The 20757-nt window shown below is 41.8% G+C and overlaps 1 protein-coding gene across 6 annotated transcripts in view; it reads left to right on the top strand.

The window, feature by feature from the left end:
• The window catches only part of il1rapl1a (interleukin 1 receptor accessory protein-like 1a), a 185570-nt gene that overhangs the window by 153845 nt on the left and 10968 nt on the right, over positions 1–20757 (top strand). For all 6 annotated transcript variants that reach the window (XM_074694841.1, XM_074694837.1, XM_074694839.1 and 3 more), the window contains exons 7-8: positions 15512–15644; positions 19555–19700. In XM_074694841.1, the coding sequence (XP_074550942.1) occupies positions 15512–15644; positions 19555–19700 (279 nt within the window). The remainder of the gene's footprint in view (positions 1–15511; positions 15645–19554; positions 19701–20757) is intronic.

The raw sequence follows: 20757 nt of genomic DNA, 5'->3' as shown, positions 1-20757 counted from the left end.
GCACTCCTCTGCAATGCAGAGTGGAAAGTAATCAGTTCAGCTTGTCGTTTTAGCCAGACATCAGCTTTCTGTAGCGTCATGAACTAAAGCAAAGAATTCTCCTTACACGATAGGAAAACCTCGACTTTCAAAGGAGCCTCAAATGTGCATTTTTCACCTTGACCACTAGGGGGTAGACAAATCTATTGGCCTTTTCCATATTTAAACATGGATATAAAGTAACAATACGATGTTTAGACTAAATGTGTGTATTTTCAAACATCTACATATTCATGTGCTGAAGAAATACCCATTATGTGATCAAAACGTTTTGCTCCAAATATAGCAAAAGCACTTCACCAGATTTTAGATTATCGCTTACTAAAGCAGATATATATTTTTTTATTAATATCTGGCAAAGCTTCAATAGAAGCTTAAAAAAAGCACAATAACCATATTTGAATAAAATAAAATACAAGTCTAGTAAGTTTTGGTGCAATTTAGATTCAAATTAGGTCTCCTGTGAAGCCAGAAAATACTCATTCCCAGTCTGTCAGGCATTATTAATCAATCACTGTACATGTGCATTATTGACAGGTCAGTTCTGCTGCATCCAGGACAGAGATGTAACAAAGCATAATTCAAGAAGACAACAGCTCAGAGCCTGATTCGAGGATTCAGAGCAGACTTTCTCCCAGCGCCGCCTTGGTGACAGCACTGACATATTTTACATCCTAGATCTTGTTCTTGTGTCTTCCTGCTTCCTGTATTTCTGAACTCCTCCATGAAGCTTATTTCTTGCTTATGAGCATCCACAGTTTAGTTTTGGCCTTTCTCCAGTCACTGCCAGCTGTTGGAGCTGCTTGCCATCGGCACAAGCACACAGAGGTCCTGATGTGGCACAGTACCTGTCTTTGCAGTATTTTCCATCCTGTCAGAGCCACTGTCATGGTAACCTGCAGGAGGCATTAGGAGAGCAGTGTTTACTCACAGATTTGGACCTTCCCCAGCCAAACGCCATGCTTCTGATAAAACCAGTCAATGGTAAACACACCTGTTCGGGTATGGTTCTCTGGAGATCCCCCTCACTCCATGCCAAGCCTCATTCCGACCTGACAAACATCAAAACGACGGAGTGGGATCGGATATTTTCAGCAGAAACTTCCATTAATCCCTGGAGGATGTTGTTGATACTGACTTGCTGTCATCCGTCATCAAGTCTCTGTGTTCCATTTTTTTTCATCAGCTTCTGCTTCTGACATGGCTCACCCTCATCGTGTGTGTGTGTGTGTGTGTGTGTGTGTGTGTGTGTGTGTGTGTGTTTACGGTGAAAGTGTGCCACGCTGCTTGTAGGGTGAATCTGAGGCTACGTGTAGAGTTTAAATAACAGAGCATCATTCATTATCACGTGTAACATGCTCTGGAGGGACTCCTCCTTCCTGCTGTAGTGATACATCCATTTTTAACCAGGCAGATGGATGCATCTCCCATTGCTATATGAAGCTAACACACTTGTGTTATGCACACATAAGTAATTCACCATCTCAAGTGCACTTCTCAATGTAAAGAGGGTCTGACATACATCATACATTAGCCGTCAAAGCCACACATGCGTTTCCTGCTCGCCTCCTTTGCCCTCTTATCCGTGCTGTGTGCTGAAAAAGGATTACACAGTTGCATGTGCACCATTTTTTATGCTTGTTTCACACCTTGTGGGGGAAGAATCATGACTGACAGGACTTGTATCAGATTCTCCTGCAGCGATATCCACAGGAAATCTCTAGAAACAGGATTTCTTCCCTCTCTCTGTCTCTCCACGCACACACATATGCACACACAAGCAATTTCAGTTGATTAATGCCTAAAATACCCGACTCTCACTCCAAACAAAGGCTGTAGAATAAGACCATTTGATGTGAACGCTGTGGATATCACCTCAATTGTAAGATTTCACGTGGAAGAGGATCACTACAAACATTTAGCTTGCTTCTTCTTGCAGCACTTGGTCGCCTGAACCGAAGCAGTGAGAGTTCTGCTGTCTGTCGCAGCATCACATGAAGGAGAAGGTGAAAGGCACATAAAATTACAGCAGGTTGTTTATTCTTCTCTTTTCCTTACAGCTCAGTCTGTCACACGGAGCGGCTGGGATGCAGGGAAAAAGAAGTCCGACACAACAAACGTGGGGAACGTCCTTATTGTTCAGTAAACACAGAGTTTCAGAGCACAAACCAAAAACGTCTGAGTAGATGAAAAGACATGTGAAGATGAATTTTACATATTTGAAAAAGCAGAGAGATTCCAGTCACCATCTTTTTACGATGCTTTTATTTTGAAGTGCAATGAAAAAAGTTAACACGGCGAAGATGAGACGGCACATGCAGAAACTTCTGGATGTTATTGCAAGTATTAAAATAAAAACTGGGTGGTATTAATGAAAAATATCTTTACTGTAAGAAACTAACAAAAACATTTTATTTTCATCATCCACTTTTACAAATTGTCATATCTCTAGTATTTGAAAATCACGACCCAATCATCGTCTGCAGCACTGAGATATTTTGCTCGTTCAGCAGCAAGAAAGTTGCAAATGATTTGATTAATTTGTCATCAGTTTGAACACTTTTTGCACTTTTTGGGGGGAAAATCTAGGTAGACCAATTCAGGTATTTTGTCACCATGTCGGACGCACTTCTGCAGTATTTCTGCACTCTTTATAAACTAAACACTGATTCTCGCCGACTGCTTGGGAAAGAGGGAGACGGATGCATGCAGCTGTTTCTCCTGCTAACCTCATGTTTTTGGATGAGTCCGCAGAGAGAGCTGGTGGGAACAAGCAGTCCTGATTATGTGATGAAATGTTAACAAGAGACTGAATTTGTAATTCAAATGCTTCACCATCAGTTTTGTAAACTTTTGTTTTTCTGTTGTTGCTTTTTACGTCCCCTCAGACCCCGATGTCTTCTGCAACTTCATGTTTCTAATTCTGTGTGTGACTAACTTTAGCATTTCAGGAGCTGTTTTAATCTTTGTACGGAACATTCTTTGTGTTAAATCTCAAAATAAGTGTCTGAAAAGATGTTTCAGATGACCTGTTTTTGCTAACATCTCGGTTTGTTGCATGTACATGAAAATTTAAGCTCACAGAGCTGCCTCTCCTCCCACCTGCATAGAGCATGAAAATCAAACAAATGAGCAAAGTGCATCTCAGGGTGAGGAAAACACAAGTATGTTACATCTCTTCTTGTGCCAGCCTTTGCCCTTCCTTTAGAAGCGAGTGCTGCGAGAACACGGGTTGTGCTGAAAGACCAGTGTGTGCAACTAAACATCAAACACACCGACTATAACTTATTCAAAGTGCGCTCTGGATTGTTGCTTTCTCTGCAAATAAAACATGGTGGTGGCTGTCACACAGAAAGAAAAGGCACAAACTAACTCTGCTCCGAGCGGCTGCATGTGAAAGACAAGCAGGGCCTATTCAGAGGATTCAAGGAGAGGAAGATGAGACAGAAATGACATTGACGGGCATGTGTGTGCGTCTGTTCGTTTATAATCATGTTTGTATGCGCACTGTTTTATTGTTTTCTCTTCTTTCTGCCTGTCTGTTCATTCATCTGCCCTTCTGTCTGCGTATCTGTCAATCTCGCTGTGTGCTCTGTGCATCTGTGCCGAGTTTGGACAGCATCTGCAGTGTTTTTTTCTTTTTTTTCTGAGCGAGGTTTGTTTTCCTCTCCTCTGGCTTGGAAAATATTCCTCTGACTTACTGAGAGTGCCAGCTCTGTGAAGGCAAATTATCCCAAATACTGTGAAATCAGCTCAACAATGCAGCTTTGGTGGATGCAAATCAAATTCAGGGCCTTAGTTTTTGCAGACGTCATCTTATTGTCTCTTTAAAAAAGATAACGCTCCTGCATCTCTCTTTTAGACTCACTAGTTTCTTTATTTTATGATGAAGTCTTTTATTAATTCAATCAGTTGTTCATCTGGACAAGCCAGGGTTTGTTCTGTTTGAGGTCATATCTGTTTTTGTTTTTTGTTTACTGAATTTACAACTCAGCTGTTTTCTTCTTGACCAGGACAGGATCAGAGATGACAGCCCCCTAAGTTTTCAATGGTATCATCTAGTTCCTTTCTCCTTACCTACAACTGAAAAGGCAACCAAAAGTCGATATCTGAAATAATATCTTGTCAATATTTTAGTGTAAAAAAAAAGAGATTACCTATTAGTGACAGTCATATAATCCCAGATGTTTGCATCCAGCTAAAACAAGATAATGGACAGATAGGAAGTGGCTAAAGGCTTATAGTACAGATTGATTTACAGAGGAACTCCAAGAAAGGTAAAATTTGGGTAAAATTAAAAGGAAGTTTTTCAAAACAAAACATTTCAAATGACCAATTAGGCCTGAACCACACGTATATGGATATTTTTTGATCGGATATCTTTGCCCTTTTAAAAAAATAAATCTCCGTCCACACCACAGAAATATCTCTGTCCATACAAAGAGGCCAAACTGAAAACTATCGCCTCTGAAGCCTGCAATGCCATGCCTGGCCGATAAGTGGCAGGTTAGCAAAATGTGAAAACCATAGAAGAAGAACGTTAAGATCATGTGCAGTCAAACACAGGATATTAACTGTTGCTACAGTGACTTGTTGCTAGGCGCTTGACGTCATCGCGTCAACACCAGCTCCGTTTAACACCGCTACACGGATCCACTCAACCGCATATTTTTTTATTTCTTCACTTTTTTATCCGTTTTTAAAAATATCCGTTTATGTGGGTGAAATCGCCGTGTTCGTGTGGTTGAGAGGCCCAATTGGACAGAAAAATGTGCGTTTAGGAATATATCCATACACGTGTGGTTCAGGCCTTAGGCAACAGCTTAAAACAAAAGCTAACCACTTAGGGGATCACATTGTTGTCGGACATGAAGCATCTGTGAGCAAATTTTAATGTTTTATTCATTTCTTGATTAAAAACTGAGAAAAAAATAAAGTTACTGTCAAAAGTTGTTTTTCAACTGCTGGAACTAGGGTCTAAAATTAGTTCTGGGTAATGCTTTCCAGATTTCCAGGAACTCTGGGGGACTGGGCCTGCAAGCATTATGTCTCTGATTGGTGGAGCAGCCACAGTGTTTTTATTCCCTTTCCATCCACAATAAGATGACCCCAGCTGTGATTGACTTGGTTAAATAGCTCCTAAACAGTGGCAACTGCTGGTCAGTCAAGGAGGGGAAGCTAATTTTTTTTCTAGCCTACATCATAAATGTATTTGTTTAAATGTAAATTCTACCCTCCTTATCAAGAAAATGATCTGTGACCCTGTCGTACTAACCGGGTGTTTTTTCCAGGGATTTTACCAGTGTTCTCTCAATGGCCAGTGGAGCTAGACTGCTTGAACGGCCTTGGCCCATTGTGTTGCTGGTGTAAGACTTGAGCCGCTTTGAACAGGAGAAGCTCCTCTCTACAGAAGATGCTCCGGTGGAGGGTTATACTTAAAGATCACTGACTGGCTCGTTTCACTGTCAATCAAAAAGTGATTCGGCCTCTGACAGATCATCCAATCATCATGCAGAAGCCCAGCGTCCAGGCCAGCCCACTGCCTCATAGACCCCAGAGACGCTCAGCATCCTATGGGCGGGACAAAGCCCAGCGTTTATCCAATGACCGGTTTCCACAGTAGAACAACCCACTCTACGTGTCCCCGCTGAAGTCAGAAGACGCTCAGCGCCTGACTTTGTTAAAGCACTAAGACGCTGCGGGGATGAATGAGAAGGAGGTGGAGCCAGTTACCTGTGATAGGTAGCTGATTCTGAACAAAAGATGAAGGAATTCTTGCGAATATTTTGTCAATGAAATGTGCACACAGCAGTACATATCACCACCTGTTTGGGGGACATTTTAGGGGAAGCTGAGCTGCCCTTGCAGTCTTAGAGCAAACGCCACTGCTCCAAAGCAAACATTGAAACACATACCAAGTCCTTGAGGATGCATCCTACTTTAGTTTTTGACTCAAACGTCCAGATCTCCTCATCAGATAAGTATTTAACAATTATCAAAAGCTGTTTGAGAAGGATGCATCCAGCTGAAAGTCGTCAGTCTATAGCAGCCATATTCCACATGTGGCCCGTAAGCAACCCCTGAGTGGCCCGAGAGCAGCTGCCAAATGATTGAGATTCAGTCCGATTAAAAAAAAACATCTTTCACTAAGTGTGAAAAGTTCTTACAAAAGTTGCAACATTATTACCAATATCGACTGCAACACATATCGTAACCTAGCAACTAACCCAATGCATTCTGCATTCTGTCATTGAGCAGGTGCGCTTGAAAAGTTAACATCAGCAGTCCTACATAGGTGAAGATAGCATGTCTCTTTTTAGCCTAAAACAAAAAAAATCGGCAAGGAAAATTGTCAGTTTAGTCCTGCGTGGATTGAAAAGTATTAATCTATTTTACCACCAAGTCAAAAAAACAAATAAATGTGTTTGCTCAACAAGTGCGATGCAGTGCTAAAGTTTATAATGTCCGAAAACACCACACTAAAACCATACAACATTTTGGACAAACTTTCCCAAGGGACCTCTTGACAGGGCCGCTAAAATTCAGAGTTTGACTGCGTCTTACAACCGGAGGTGTCCAAATTTCTACTTGAATAGCCCTGGTCTACTGGGTCACGCTTTACCCTTTAAAAGCCTGACCCATCAAAAAATAGCCTGAAACTTCTAATTTTAGGAGATGTTTATTAACCTTTTTAAGAAAATGCACAAAATAAATATTGATTAATTTTTTTTGATGATATATTTTTTGTATCACATCTGATTTGAAAGTTTTTCGGTAATTAGCATTATTTTAATGCATAAAAAATGAGTTGCATTTAAGATGTCCTGAATAAAAGTCTGTGGATGATTTCATGAGAGCAGCCACTTTGAAAAGGGCCAAAATACAACTTCAGTTCCCGGTATTGGAATGATAATCCTCAAGGGAGGATGATACATTTTTAAAATTTTCTTTTACTCCTGTTTCAATTATGAAATGTTCATCAGTATAGGGTTAAGCCGGTCAAAGCTGCATCAAAAAGCACCAAACAGACTTTTTGTTGCAGCTTTACCACATGTACTTGTTTTCTTGAAGGTGTAAAAAAGAAATAAACTTGTAAAATAAGAAAAAATATGTACGTCAACAAGAGTTAACTCATGGGTCAACAAGAAAAGGTTGTAATTTTCAAAGATTGACTGGTAAAGAATTACATTAATTTACAAAAAAAAAATAGGCCACAAATCTGTAAGACATAAGGATATAATCTAGTACTCTATGGGACAGTGTTAAACTGATGCTGAAGCAATTTAGTTTGTAAGCCTTTTACAACCTTGAATGATCCTAACACCCTGAGACATCAGAGAAAACGTCCTCTGTCAGACACATCGACCATGAGGCTTCTGTTATTGAAGGCTTTATTTAGTTTTGTTTTATCTTTCTTCTCTGTAAATGTGCTTGTGTAACAGCATAAAAGAAGCCCTGTCATGCAGTCATTCCTCACTTTAGATGCAAATTTGCTTTTCAAACCAAACTGATCTCAACAAAACTCTGCAGCTCCCTGCGTAGGACCCGAGTCGTGATCAGTCTGTGTGGAATTAAAAGAAAGGGTGGATCTTAAATCTCATTTCCATCAGGCGCTGTGACCAACTCTCAGCCAGGGGGGGAGGATGTCAATCACTCAGATTACATGGATTTGTTCCACACCCACGCATGAGTGAAGGCTGAATCCACACACAAAGGCGTGCACACAGAGAAAGAAACACACACTCATGAAAACACTTAATCATGCTCTTGTGCTGCTTAGCGCACACATTCAGTCAGCGGGGGATATTTTTCACACCACATCCTGCCAAGTCTTCTAATGGCACATTTTATTTGTGAAGTTCAAAAAATGACACAGTGATGGACTGGAGTTTTTCAGTCTTTACAGAAACACTGGAGGTCCATAGAGGGAGCGGGGCATCGAGGGGCTGATCAGGGAACCAATGGAGCCTGTGAAATCTGGTTCATGGGTTTGTTTTACCAACACGGCTGGATGTGACAATATGTGTTGATTTATTTCTCTTCTTTTCTTCTGAAGATAACATTTTGTTGTCATGATAGAAAGCATCGTGTCATGTTTTGGATTGTGATGCCATCATTATAGTGTTAATGTAAGCAAGCAAAAACCCAGAAGAAAAGTCAACACCCAGAGAGGAAATTGCATTTTATTCAGTTGACAGGGAGAAGAATAGAAGGAAATTTTAAGTTTTTATTATTTTCATGAATGCCAAACATTACCAAGTTACCTCTTTGAGATTCTCTGATGGCTTAATTCCACCAGATCCACGTTCAGTCTGTCTCCAGCAACCCAGAGCCCGCCATATTAAGAGATGCTTAACTCCAAAACAAGGAGACACTCTGGGTAAAAAATGCCACAGTAACACTCTTCTTTTTTAGTTTTCCTCTTGGCTCTGGGAACAGTTAAGTTAACATTCTCTATCATGCTTGTGAATGGTATTATTGGCTCCTCTCACTGTAGGTACTCATATAGAGGCAGTCCGACCAGCTATCATATGGTTTTGGGAGGCTATGATACTGTGAGATAGTCATGGGGCTTCCACACACTTAAGGATCATTTACACAAATAATCAATCACGATGAGTCCCAAATCGGGCCAAGCTTCTGAGTGCAGAGGGAGGTCCATCAGACCCTAAACGTAGCTTTAAATTGTCGATCTTTCTGTGTGCATCCTGGACAGATACCTAATGTGCAAAGTCAAACCGGTCTTTACCTTATTTGTTCTTTTGAATTTTGTGTCCAAAATTTTGCAGCTCTATTGCTTTCGTTGGTGTATTGTCTTTATGAACAATGCTTCAGTCCGTGGTGCTTCTACTGGTAGAACGCACATGAACGTATGTCAGTTTGTTTAAAACAGAATGAATCATCAGGGCTTTATTTGTCGTCTTCATCTGTTAATAAATCCTCCTCTGCATCTTTGAATTTGCATGCAGTTAATGCTCGAATCAAGAATCACATCTTGAGTGCTTTGGTCTGAGTCATGATTAACAGGGTCCAAAATACTTTTATCTTTTTAATCCTTGGGATAATCTAGTCATTACAGCTGCCCTTTATAAAGTTAGGAAAGATAAAGATGAAGTAAGAAAATCAGACAAGTAATGGACGGTAGTAATAAATAAGGAATAGATACTAAAAGATGAGTTAAAAAGAAGTAGAGTTGGATTAAGCTTGTTTGAAAGGCCTGATGTCTGTTATCTTGTATTTTTTTAATCCTTTCCTTTATTTTCTTGTCTTCCAATACTTCAGATTCCTCCTTGTCTGTGGGGTCTGTGTTTCCATTCTGCCATCATGTCTTTAAAGGTGATATAAAGCCTCCTCATGGATCACGTGTGCGTATTCGTGGGTGTTTTGTCCAGAACCATTTGAGACAAAAACTCAACCAGCTGGCAGGGTCTGTTGTATTTTGTATAAACTGGCTCAAGGATCCATATTGAAATTAAATTTGTACACTAAAAAACTGAAATCTTGCTTTGGAGAGAGACTCTTTTTAATGTCAGCCTCCTTCTCTCGCCTCAACATCACAAAGCTCTGGATTTCTTCTTGTTTTTCACGCTGTTCTCTAAAAAGCCTCTCAAAAGCTGGAGGTCATAATTTACCTCTCTTTGCTTTCTCTTTGCCATCTGTGAAGTGTTTTTTACCTGAAACTTTAAAAATAGACAGGGAGCTTTTTAATTACCCGTGTTTGAGATGTGTGTTTCTGCGCCCAAGGTTGTGATGGTGGGACTTTTAAAAACTTGCACACATGCACACATCATTAAGATGGTCCGCCTGGTCTGAGGTCTGCCCCACACACCCTAATGCCTGTAGTAACTTGCCCTCCTGACCAGTTAAAGTCAACACAGACAGGATTGTCGGGAGTTAGCGGGTTACAAACTGCTCACTGAATATTAGATGATAGTAATAATGATGGTGCTGTGGGGTCTGACAGCAGGAGAGAACAGAGGGATTTAAAAAGCTGCTCCTCCTCCTCTGTAACTCGATAGTGTGCAAATTATTCACCTCATTGTTCCAGTCCTTGTTAATCGTCTTCCTGCCATCTGCTCAAACTTCAGCCGGCTTGACATCAGAGTAGTTTGCTGGCTCAGAAGCTAATGACAGAGTCATGCCAGCCGCGGATCAGACTGTCTTCTCTTTCGCTCTCTCCGCCGGGCTAATATTTGTACATCTTTTAACAACAGACGTGCAAACATGTTGGAAAGAGCCTCTCCAGGAGGGAACCAGTGTTATTCCAGATAACTTAATAACTTAGGTGATATTTAAACAGCGTAATAGAATGTTCTGGAGGTATAGGCGGACTGTATAGACAGCTTAGAGAACATATTACACAGGCACAGGATGTGATGTGACCATGGAGATCTTGATGTATAACCGAGCAGAGTCACACACGTTTGTCTTTGCAACCAAGTTACCGTCAGAGCAAAACAGCTGCAGAAAGTTTACCAGCATGGATCAAAGCTTAAAAACGGAATATGGCAGAATAAATCTTTGGGTCCAGCAAGGTCCTCTCATCTGCTGGAAGGATTTTTGGAAGGAAGAACTTTGGTGGCCCTGTGTCTACCATATTTCCTTGGCTTGGATGTCCAGTTCTGGTTTGGGTTCCAGAAGGGGAAACGTAAAACCACTTTAAAAGTATGATAAAAGCATTTAGTTTCCACCTAGCAGTCCAGCTTGGTTTGTCTCGTTGTGGCTCGCATTTTGTGGTGTTTCCTTTGACTAAAACTAGGTCCCCAAATTACCGACCTATACTGCCCCACTCTTTGGTGCCCTTTGAGGTGCCAGACATACTAATCCACCCCAAAAAGTTGAAGCTAGAAACACTGCAGTCGGTTGAGTGGTCAAAAGAATTGTCACTTCTTGTATGCCAGCAGTAATAAAAAACAACACATAACCCTGCCATGTTTAAATCTTCATTCGACTTTGTGAACGTAACTTTCTTTTTGTTTGGAAAATGGCGTCATGACACAACACAACTGTGTTGTGTTTTTTTGTTGTGTTTTTTTTCTACATTGGATTTATGAGTGGGTGTACACTGTGTCATGCTGCTATGCTGTCACGCTGTTACATAGATGAAGCGGCTATCGGCATCAAGTGGCAACCTCCGGTCTAAGAATATGAGACAATGCAGAAGTTCTAAAATCTGCTGTTTTTCGAGTGTCCGCTTGAGGCTGGCTCCGGAAGTACCAGAAGTCACAAACATACCAAGCCAAAAAAGCTGTTTTCATTGCAGAAATATAACATATTTATAGCCTGGTTCAAAAAACGTCTCCTGTCTGAGGCCTCGTTTACACAACTACATTTCATCCACAAACCCTAAAACAGCAAGGAGTGCTGAGGGACTAAAAATGCTATAGTACACATGCCAGGCCTGTAGGTGGTGCTATAACTGTCTTTTCCAGAAGCCCCTTTTGGGAGATCTCCACTGAAGTAGAGTTGAGCCGATTATCTGGTGTATTGATGAATACTAAGTGCAGAAGTGAAGCAGCAGATGCAAATCTTGTTGAAAGACAGTCAGCAGATACAGCAGATAGAGCAGAACAAGCACAACATGGTAGTTCACAACAACCGTAACAGCGGTACTGTTGTACTCGTGTGAAGCGGAGTCTGACGTCAGTGTTTCCACTGAATATGTTGGCTTACTGTTCAAACAGCAACGGTGTCAGCAGCATTTTTGAAAAATTCCACTCTGGAGGCAGTTCTCAAAGTTTGGGTTTGAGGTCAACTAAAACACTGTTCCCACGTAAACGTAAGGCCAAAACGCAACAAAACTTTTGCATTTCCCCCCTAAAACCGTTGTCGTGTAAACGGCCCTTGGATTGCTAATTTTACTATCCACACACGCTATATGAGTGACAATTTTTTTTTAACTCAGCAGTTCAGAGGATATAAGGATCGCGAGCTCACCCAATCAGAGGCACAGCTCAGGTCACGTGACCATTAGGTGCCCTATCGCTGTACTCGAAGCCCTCCCCACTACCAATATGGCCACGATAGCTGATGTGCTACATTTTCAGTTTCAGAAACAGACAGGTGACGTCAGGGAAACAAGTCCACGTTTTATACAGTCTATGATCGGCATCCGGCTTGCACCTACCAAGAGGGGCACAGGTGGCGTTGGAAATGCAAACAGGAACAGACTTTACCAATCCAGCCTGTAACAAACTGTACTGATCCATACCAGACTGCTTGGTGGAAACAGGGCTTTAGAAAGTCAATCAACATGTGACTCAATGTCACCAGCAGATCAGATCAAGATCCAGACATAAGTTTCATGAAGCAACCTTGAAACAACAAACTTTGCTGCATGTTTTATCTTTCTATTAGTGAAGACACAAAGTGAACAAAAGCTCAACTTTATAGAAGTTTAAAAAAGACTCCAGTAATATTAAGACTTGGATGTCAGGGGAAGAATTTAGAAAGAAAATCTGAACACAAGGTCAGTTTGTATCTGCTCTGAAGCTCACTTATTTTATCCCTTCAAGGTCTTCTTGCGTTGGATGAAAAAGAAGAGACATTGAAGCCAACTTCTTCTTCAGTCACTCATTCTTAAGATAAACATGACGTCCTTCAGTTCAGCAGAGACATTCACAAAAATTGGGACATTTTCACCTGAAAAAGCTCCACAAACAGCTTCTAATGCACTTTTTGGTGTCATTCCCCCAAATGAAAAGTAAAACTTGTAACTCCTCAGCCTAGAAACGCTATTTTTTATGCATTACATCAACTTAAGTTAAAAATTTATGGTGTGGGCGAGCAGAGCGATGAGGAGAGACCTATTCTTTTAGCATGAGCTCATTCAAAGAAGAGAAAGAAGAACTTTAGGGAGCGGCTGTGACAGGACTCGATCAGACAAATGATGTCCTTTGTGAAGATGGTGGCTTTGCAGGTGTAGCTCCCACCGCTGGTGGAGGCTCGCTTCAGGATGCTGTGAGGCTGTTTTTTGGGCAGTGCTGCACTTGGATTAAAATGAAACAGCAGGAAGCCTTCAGCAGTTTCCTGTGATTCCCAGAGAGCTCAGTGGAGACTTCCTCTGCAGGCAGCAGCTGCCGGCAGCATGACATTCCTAGTTAGGAATTGATCTGTGGGATAAACTAACAGCACGGGGGAGATTTAGGAACAGAGGAGAGAGGAAATGCTGCATCAGTCCCACACACACACACACACAGATACACTGCTGAACAATATGTAATTTACACAGTATGGTAGGGATAGGGATGAAAGTGTACAGTAAAGCGCTGCTGCATTGTGTGGGCCTGTGTGCATTTTTACATCACACACAAGAGGCTCCTATTTTGTAGGTACAGCATGTAGCCTTTGTAAAGGCCGGCTGTGCACAAATACCAAGCGGAGAGTGGCTGTTGAACTTTGGAAATGTCAGTCTGTGCTCCTCACAGACGGCACTATCAGTTCATTCCTGGGTGTCCTCTTGTCCTTTTTCCCAGCTCGCCTTAAAACTTTCCCCGTGCCGAGGGTGACCTACTGAGTTCTTTTGAAGCTGCCTCGTGTTTCTGAACAGGAGGAGACGCAGGATACGTGCCCTTAGTTCAAACACAAGCAGGCAGTGGAAAACAACCTCGCCCCCGACACGTGTGTGACTGCATGAATAATGGACGCTGACTCTATGACTTCATTCGATGTTTTGTCGGACTGCATTTTTAAAGCCTTGAGAATTGGTAGATGCTGTGTTGGTTTTCTGGAACTATGGGTGACTGTGTTTGAGAGGGAGGAAGAGAAGGTTGGAAAAGGGCAAGGGAAAGTTTTAAGTTTCCAACAGGATAAGATTCAAATTAAACCTCTGAGTTAGAAATTAGGCTAAAATATCAATGAAATTGTGCCATCTGTTAACATTAAATCTTTCACTAATGAGTCAAAGTGGCTAAAGAGACCAAATCATGTCCAATTTGAATTAAAAGTGAGCATTTTCAAAAAGCTCAGTTAAAATAAGCTCGCCTAAAAGCTTAGCATCTAGTGACCACCCAAAAAACTGCAGTGGTAACACATCTTCATGTATCACAAAGGACTGAGCTCCAACATATCTTTTTTAAGGCAGTAATTAAAAACAACATTACCCAGGATTCCTCACACTGAACCATGGGAAGCTGTCCATGGTGCCAAACACGTGCTACATCCCGTTCCTCTCTGTGACAGAGGAAGAAACCGCCTCTCCTTCACCCTCGTCCTCTTCATGCCTCTTCTCCCTCTGCTCCCCTCATCTCATGCCTCAGAGCCAGACACAGCTTCGTCTCTCTCCTGAGAGGAGAGTCCTCCAACATACAGAGCTCGCTGCATGATGAGCCTCTCTCATGTGTGTGCACATTGTTTACTAAGAGGGGGGCCATGTGACTGCTGCACCCCAGGCTTCTTATGAATGCCATTTCAGAGGGATGCAAATTAAACCTGCAGATTTACCTCCTATACAGCCCCTGTTCATGAGGCTCATACATGACCAAGGGCTCGACTATAAAAAGATCCCACTGGTGTCACATGTAGAATTCATATATACCTGTCATCATGTGTCATAATGTGGACACAAAGTTTTTTCTGAAATTTTATTTTCTTATGAGCAGCTCTGAATGTCAAGCTTTTCTCTTGTTGCTCAGTAACACCCACATCGAAGGAGGGACTACTTTTTTAAACTTTAATGCGTCGCCCTTGTCCTTCCTCCTGAGTGCCTGCCCTCACTGCTGAACTACAGATCATCCGTTAATTCACACAACAGAAACTCTTTCTCCTCCTCACAGACAATTTCTTCTTCTTCCTCCTACTTCTTCTTCTTCTTCTTCTTCTTCTTCTTCTTCTTCTTCTTCTTCTTCTTCTTCTTCTTCTTTTCCTTCTTCCCAATATATAACCTTTCATCAAACTGCAGTTGTTGACTCCTGACCTTTCACACCTCGAAGCAGCAGCTCTATATAAAATAATGTGATTGTCCTCCTCTGTCTTCCTCCTTTGCTCTTCTGGACCCTGTCTCCAGGGGCCTTTTGGAAGCTCTAGAGTGCCCTCATGTGTTCGTCACTGTTTATAATCTTCAGGGCCTTGTGTGTGAGTGTGTGTATGTGTGTGTGTGTGCCATAGGCATGAGCAGATTGACTGTATTCCCTAAGACTTCTTCTTTCACTCTTTGCAAAAGTTTGTTTCCCTGACAGCCGTTCATCCACAGAGGTTTTCTGAAGTGTCTAACTCACGTTCCCCCTTCCTCAGCCCCTTCTGACGTGACTTTCTTTGGGATATGTGTGTTTGTGTGTTAATATTTAAATAAATTCTGTGTGCTCATGTCACCACTAACACAATATGAAGTGCTCCTGTTGATGTCACTCACTTTGAAGGCATGAATACGATACGCCGGGATATGTTTCAGGAAGTGCACATGAAACGCGTTCCCTTAACAAGCCCATGCGACAATCAAGCGTGACAGCTTGTCGTCTCCTCTCTGTCTTCACAGGAAGCGCCTTGAACCTGACATGCCGGGCGTTTTTCGGCTACAGCGGTGAGGTCAGCCCGCTTATCTACTGGATGAAGGGAGAGAAGTTCATCGAGGACTTGGATGAGGAGAGAGTCCAGGAGAGCGACATCAAGTAAGAAGCAGAGAGCCATTTCACAACGTGTGGCTGTAATGAGGAATTAATAGCAGACTTAGATGAATTCAGGGGAAAATATTAAAGGATGATACTTGAGGTTTTGCATGTTTTAGCCCATTAACTCCAAATTGCATTCACTAAACCAACCATTTCCCTGAGATTTATTTGCCGCCATCTGAGCAGCTGCTTATTCCATCTATTTTCTAAGGTGTGAAAATCATGTAGACTCTTATTTTAGATCAATAATTCCTCATTTTATCACTTTAAGTGTTTTGTTTACACTACGTTATCGTCTTCTGGGATGCATGGGCATGCAGGTGAAAACAGGAGGAGTTATTATTTGCTGCATTGTGCACATTAACAACAGAGCAGTACAATATTTACAGCATACAGGACATGTTTTCAGACACACAGCACCACTTTGGCATCATTATGTCTGGAATATAGAAGATACATGGCTTTAATACTGTATCACACACTCTCCTGCTTGGTGCTGTGCCGCAGCCTCGTATTGATTATTCGTCCCATGCCTCAAAGCGGTTACAGCTATACTGTCAAGAAGTCCAGACACAAAAAGTTTGCAGCTGAGCAGAATCAAGGCGTAGAACTGTGGAGAGCAACAGACCAGACCCTAGATGCATTATTAGCTCTCAGCTGTGCGTCATGTATCATGTGGCGCAAGCAAAGCTGTGCAGAAATATCTGAATATATGAAGAAGAAATATAGCTCTTATGCAAGCAGCTGTATTAAACTAACTCATGCTCACACTTTGCCAAAGCTGATTGAAATCTGGCTCTAGGATGAGTTTTCTGATATAAGTTGTATGTTTTAATCAAGAGGAAATACCTCACATTGATTCTTTTTCTGCCAGATCAGGTGTTGATGTCTCAGAGTGGTGCAGGTTTTGAATCATTTGTTTAATTCTCCAGAGAGGAAAAGGTAGGGTTTTTTTGTGTTTGGATGAGAGTTTACCTGGAATTCACTTGGATTAGTTGTACTTTGGACTGGGTTGGAAAGTAGGTCTCCGTCTCTTTTAAGCTCTCACATGAGAGGCAATTTGTTCTTTCTCAGTCCGGGCCAGTTCTCTCCATAAGAAGCATGTTTTCATCCCTGTTTCCTGCAGTGCAACTGAAAAAGATGCAGATATGTGTCTGGCTTTTTGCACATTTTTTATGTGCAGCATCTTAAAACAGCTCACCCTCTTTCTCTAACAGCATTGTAAAACTCTCCCAACAAGCCTGATTTTCAGGCCTTAAAGACATTTAGCGCGAGCCCATTTCCGTGTCTCCCGCTCCTCCTGGTGTAACACATTTAAACAAGTCCATTCCTTGGTCCGTGTGCATGTTTCCCATTAGGGCTGTTTGGAGAGGCTGCAGCTCTGGGGAGACAGTCCTGTCAGATGGTTAACAACCGCCATTTTTCACACCGCCGCCGCTGCTGTCGCTATCTCCCTCACTGCACCCACCTATAGCACCATGCAGATGGGCCACGGGGAGCTGAAGGGAGGAGGGGGGGAGGGTAGCAGACAGGGAGGAAGTAGAAAGAGTAAGAAATATGGTACAAGTCACTGAGGAGGAAAGTAAAGAAGACACATTTGTGAAAGCGAGTTTGCATCTGCGCTGATATCAACACGCAGCAGAAACAAATCTCATTTTAAGCTCCAGCTTTCCTCTCACTCGCTCCCTCTTTCTCTTTGTCCTCCTCTCATCCTCCATTACTCCCTGACTCCAGGATTCCCCCTCTCACCAGCCGAGGGGTTATCATTTCAATAATTCATACCGATAATTCATGCAGCAGATCAATAATGTATTTGATCTTGCTGATGCTGCTGCCATAAGCTTTTTCTCATTCAGTTATTGCTGCCTTGATTCCCCTCCATAGTGTCAGATGTATATACAGGTCGAGGGAAGACAGGGAGGCGATGGAGAATAAAAGAAGAACATGAACAGAGCTGTACTCGCCCTGCAGCTGACTTGCTTCTAGATGATCCATGTTTCTATGGGTTCCCTCTCTTCTTCAGGCCCTCTCTTAAAGCTTTTTACTAATGCATCTGCCGTCAGACTCCAGCACCGATACAAACACTGACACCTTGAGCTCAGAGATTCTGCAGGCTTTTATTTACCCAACATTGAGCCTATTGATTCAGAGAAGTTCATTTCTATGGTAACCCAAACCTATAAATTCTCATTTGTGCGAGTGGAAGAGAAGCTACTGTTGTTCTCATGGCATGGACAACTAGACATAAGCATGCTAGGATGAATGCATTATCAAATCAAATCTCAGCATAATAAAACCAGGCCATTGATTTGCTGTAAGGCAGCTCAGTTGATGTTTTGCAGGTGGAGATTGAAAGAAATGTTCAATGGAAACAGATTTGTTTAAGGTGAACCACTAAAGGAGGAAACACACAGGCCTCTGCTAACAAGGAGTGAGATATTAGCGCCTGCAGCAAAAGCTTCAAAATGTGCTTTAGCCGTTTAGCCAACCTTATTGAAAAAGTCAATCGAGCAACAAAAGAAGTGGATTTGACTCAGGGTTTTAAAGATTCAGACTCAACAGAGAAGGAAAATATTGTGCTGGCTGGTTCAGATAGTTCAAAGCTGACGTTCCCAACTTTTTAGCCGTGACCGCCAAATTAGAGCTGGAGCGGTTGAAGGCTGGATAGCCCCTTGCTGTGGGAATACACAAATAGGCCAATCCAAGATCAGACAAAAACCAAAAAGATTTGAAGATTTAGATGTCATGATACAGATTTAAACATGATTTTTAGAGCAGCTACCCTTCACCTGGACCTGGTTTCCCCTCCTCCAACTTTGGTTCCTGATTGTTTCTGTTTGAAGCTCAGGTCTGAGCAGTGTTGGTCATTATTCATCAGGTTGTATGGCAGCGAGCTGTGTTGGCTCATACAGTGTGATAATGCAGGCTTCAAAGTACGCTCCCCTCCCGGGAGACACATGAATTATTCCCGTGCCTCCTTCTCCCAGCGCTCCCAGCTCTCTGCACCCTCACTGCACAACAAACTCGGCTGGAACTACAAACATCATCATCATCAGCCGTGCCTCAGCCTCTCCATGAAAAGCTCATGATACACTTTCAATTACTGATGCCAAATCTCCCCAACGAGCCGTCCTTATGTGCTGTTTAGCGGCTTGAAGGCGCGAGAGAAGAGCGATACTTGAGAGTCATTATCCCTCTGCACACTCACAGATACATACCCTCAATCTTCTTCCTCCACCATCACCACGTACGGTACGCCACTGCTCACACACACGGCATTCAAACAGACGGATCTCTTTCTCATTTGCACTTTGTTTCCTCCAAAGTGTCATTTGTGCTGAGGGTGCTGTAAAAGTGGGCTAAGTAGTGCATGGAAGGTATGAGAGAGCATTATCTCCCTGTTCTCTCCTCGATCAACCTCAACCAGCCCAGCGGGGGGGACACTCATTTACTTTATGGAATATTACTTTCTCTCCCACTCTTTGTTTCCATGGCAGCCGCTATAAAAAGATTCTCTTCTGATCGCCATTATTTGATTCCCCCCCACAACCCTCACTCCAAGGAAGAGCCCTTATTGATTTTCATTTCTCATATGTTTTGAGTGCAGAGGAAGAAATTAACATACAGTGAAGTGCTTACAGTAACACAAAGAGGCTTCGTGGAGGTACGGTTTCACACAAACACACTGCTCAAGGGCATTGTGTAGTTTAACCTTGTGAAGTGCAACAAAATATGTTATGGAGACTGAGTACAACAGAACGCATCATGACACCTGAAGCCTTGTTATACTGTTTACATGCTGCATGCGGTAAAACTTGACACAGATCATCAGAAAACCGCACTCATCCATTGTGACCAAACCTGGAGGTGTAGAGCAGCTTTGTGAGGAAAGTCATTTGTTTCTTTGCAGGATTGTGAAGGAGCATCTGGGTGAACAGGAAGTTGCCATTTCCTTGACCATTGACTCGTTGGAGGAGGAGGACCTGGGAAATTATTCCTGTTATGTGGAAAATGGAAACGGTCGACGCCAAGCAACCATCCAGCTCCTCAGGCGCGGTAAGAGCTCTTTATCAAGTCATGCTTCAACACGGAGGAGTGTGAACCTCCCAAAACTGAGGTGCATGAAAAACTGCGAAGGGACAGGAATCACAAGCCCACTGGGACATAAACATAGATAAATAGGAATAACATAAGAGACACTCATTAGATATAAAGTCTCATTAAAAAACTGCAGGGAGACACAAAATAACTGCAGAGAAACTTTTAGAAACCACAAGGAGAAATGAAATAACTACAGTGCAATGCAATATAATTTCAACATGACCCCCAAATATTAAAAAGAGAGTCAGAATTGTTTTTAAATGATTCTAAAAAACATAACAGATAAATAAGATCCCTTAAAAGAGAAATGTGATAGCCACAGAGAGATGCAAAATTATCTTGGCTACAAAGACCTAAAATACCAAAAAATGAAATAAAATAATTTAAAAGATGTTAAATATTTTCAAAGAGACACAAAGTAACTTTACAAGAAAAGAAAACAAAAAAACAATGGAAGACATAAAACAACTTCATGAAGAAACAAAATAACAAGCTTACTCTTAATAATGCTAAAGATCATTGATGTAACAAAAGACACAAAATGACTTCTAAAGAAACATTGTAATAACAGAGGATGCAAAATAACTTTAACAAGACACAATGTAACATTAAAAAGACGCAAAAATAAATTTTAAGGGATACATTTTTTAACCTTTATTCAACCAGGAGATAAAACCTCATTGAGGTTAAAAAAACCCTCTTTTTTTAAGCATGTCCTGGCAAAAAAGCAGCAGTGAACAGCGTCAGCTGTAGCTTAAAACAGTCATACAACATGAGGTAGTCCATAACAGACACACAAGAATTTAAGCAGCAGCTATTTACCAGAAACAGACAGAAACTAGAAAAGCACTCAGAGAGGGCAGAGCTCCACCAAGCATATTGTGTTTGTCACGCAACACTTTAGTCCTACTTTAATGTTATACTCCATTTCAGCAGACTGTCTGCTACAATTTGGTGTTAGTCGCAGGTTTGTACGATAATTTGTTACCTGACGATGTTGAGAATTATGATG

This window comes from Halichoeres trimaculatus, unplaced genomic scaffold (genome assembly GCF_033239565.1).
Source record: "Halichoeres trimaculatus isolate MK-OKI-2021-1 unplaced genomic scaffold, fHalTri1.1 fHalTri1_scaffold_19, whole genome shotgun sequence".
Classification (NCBI taxonomy): domain Eukaryota; kingdom Metazoa; phylum Chordata; class Actinopteri; order Labriformes; family Labridae; genus Halichoeres; species Halichoeres trimaculatus.
This window is presented reverse-complemented; position numbering and strand designations above follow the sequence as displayed.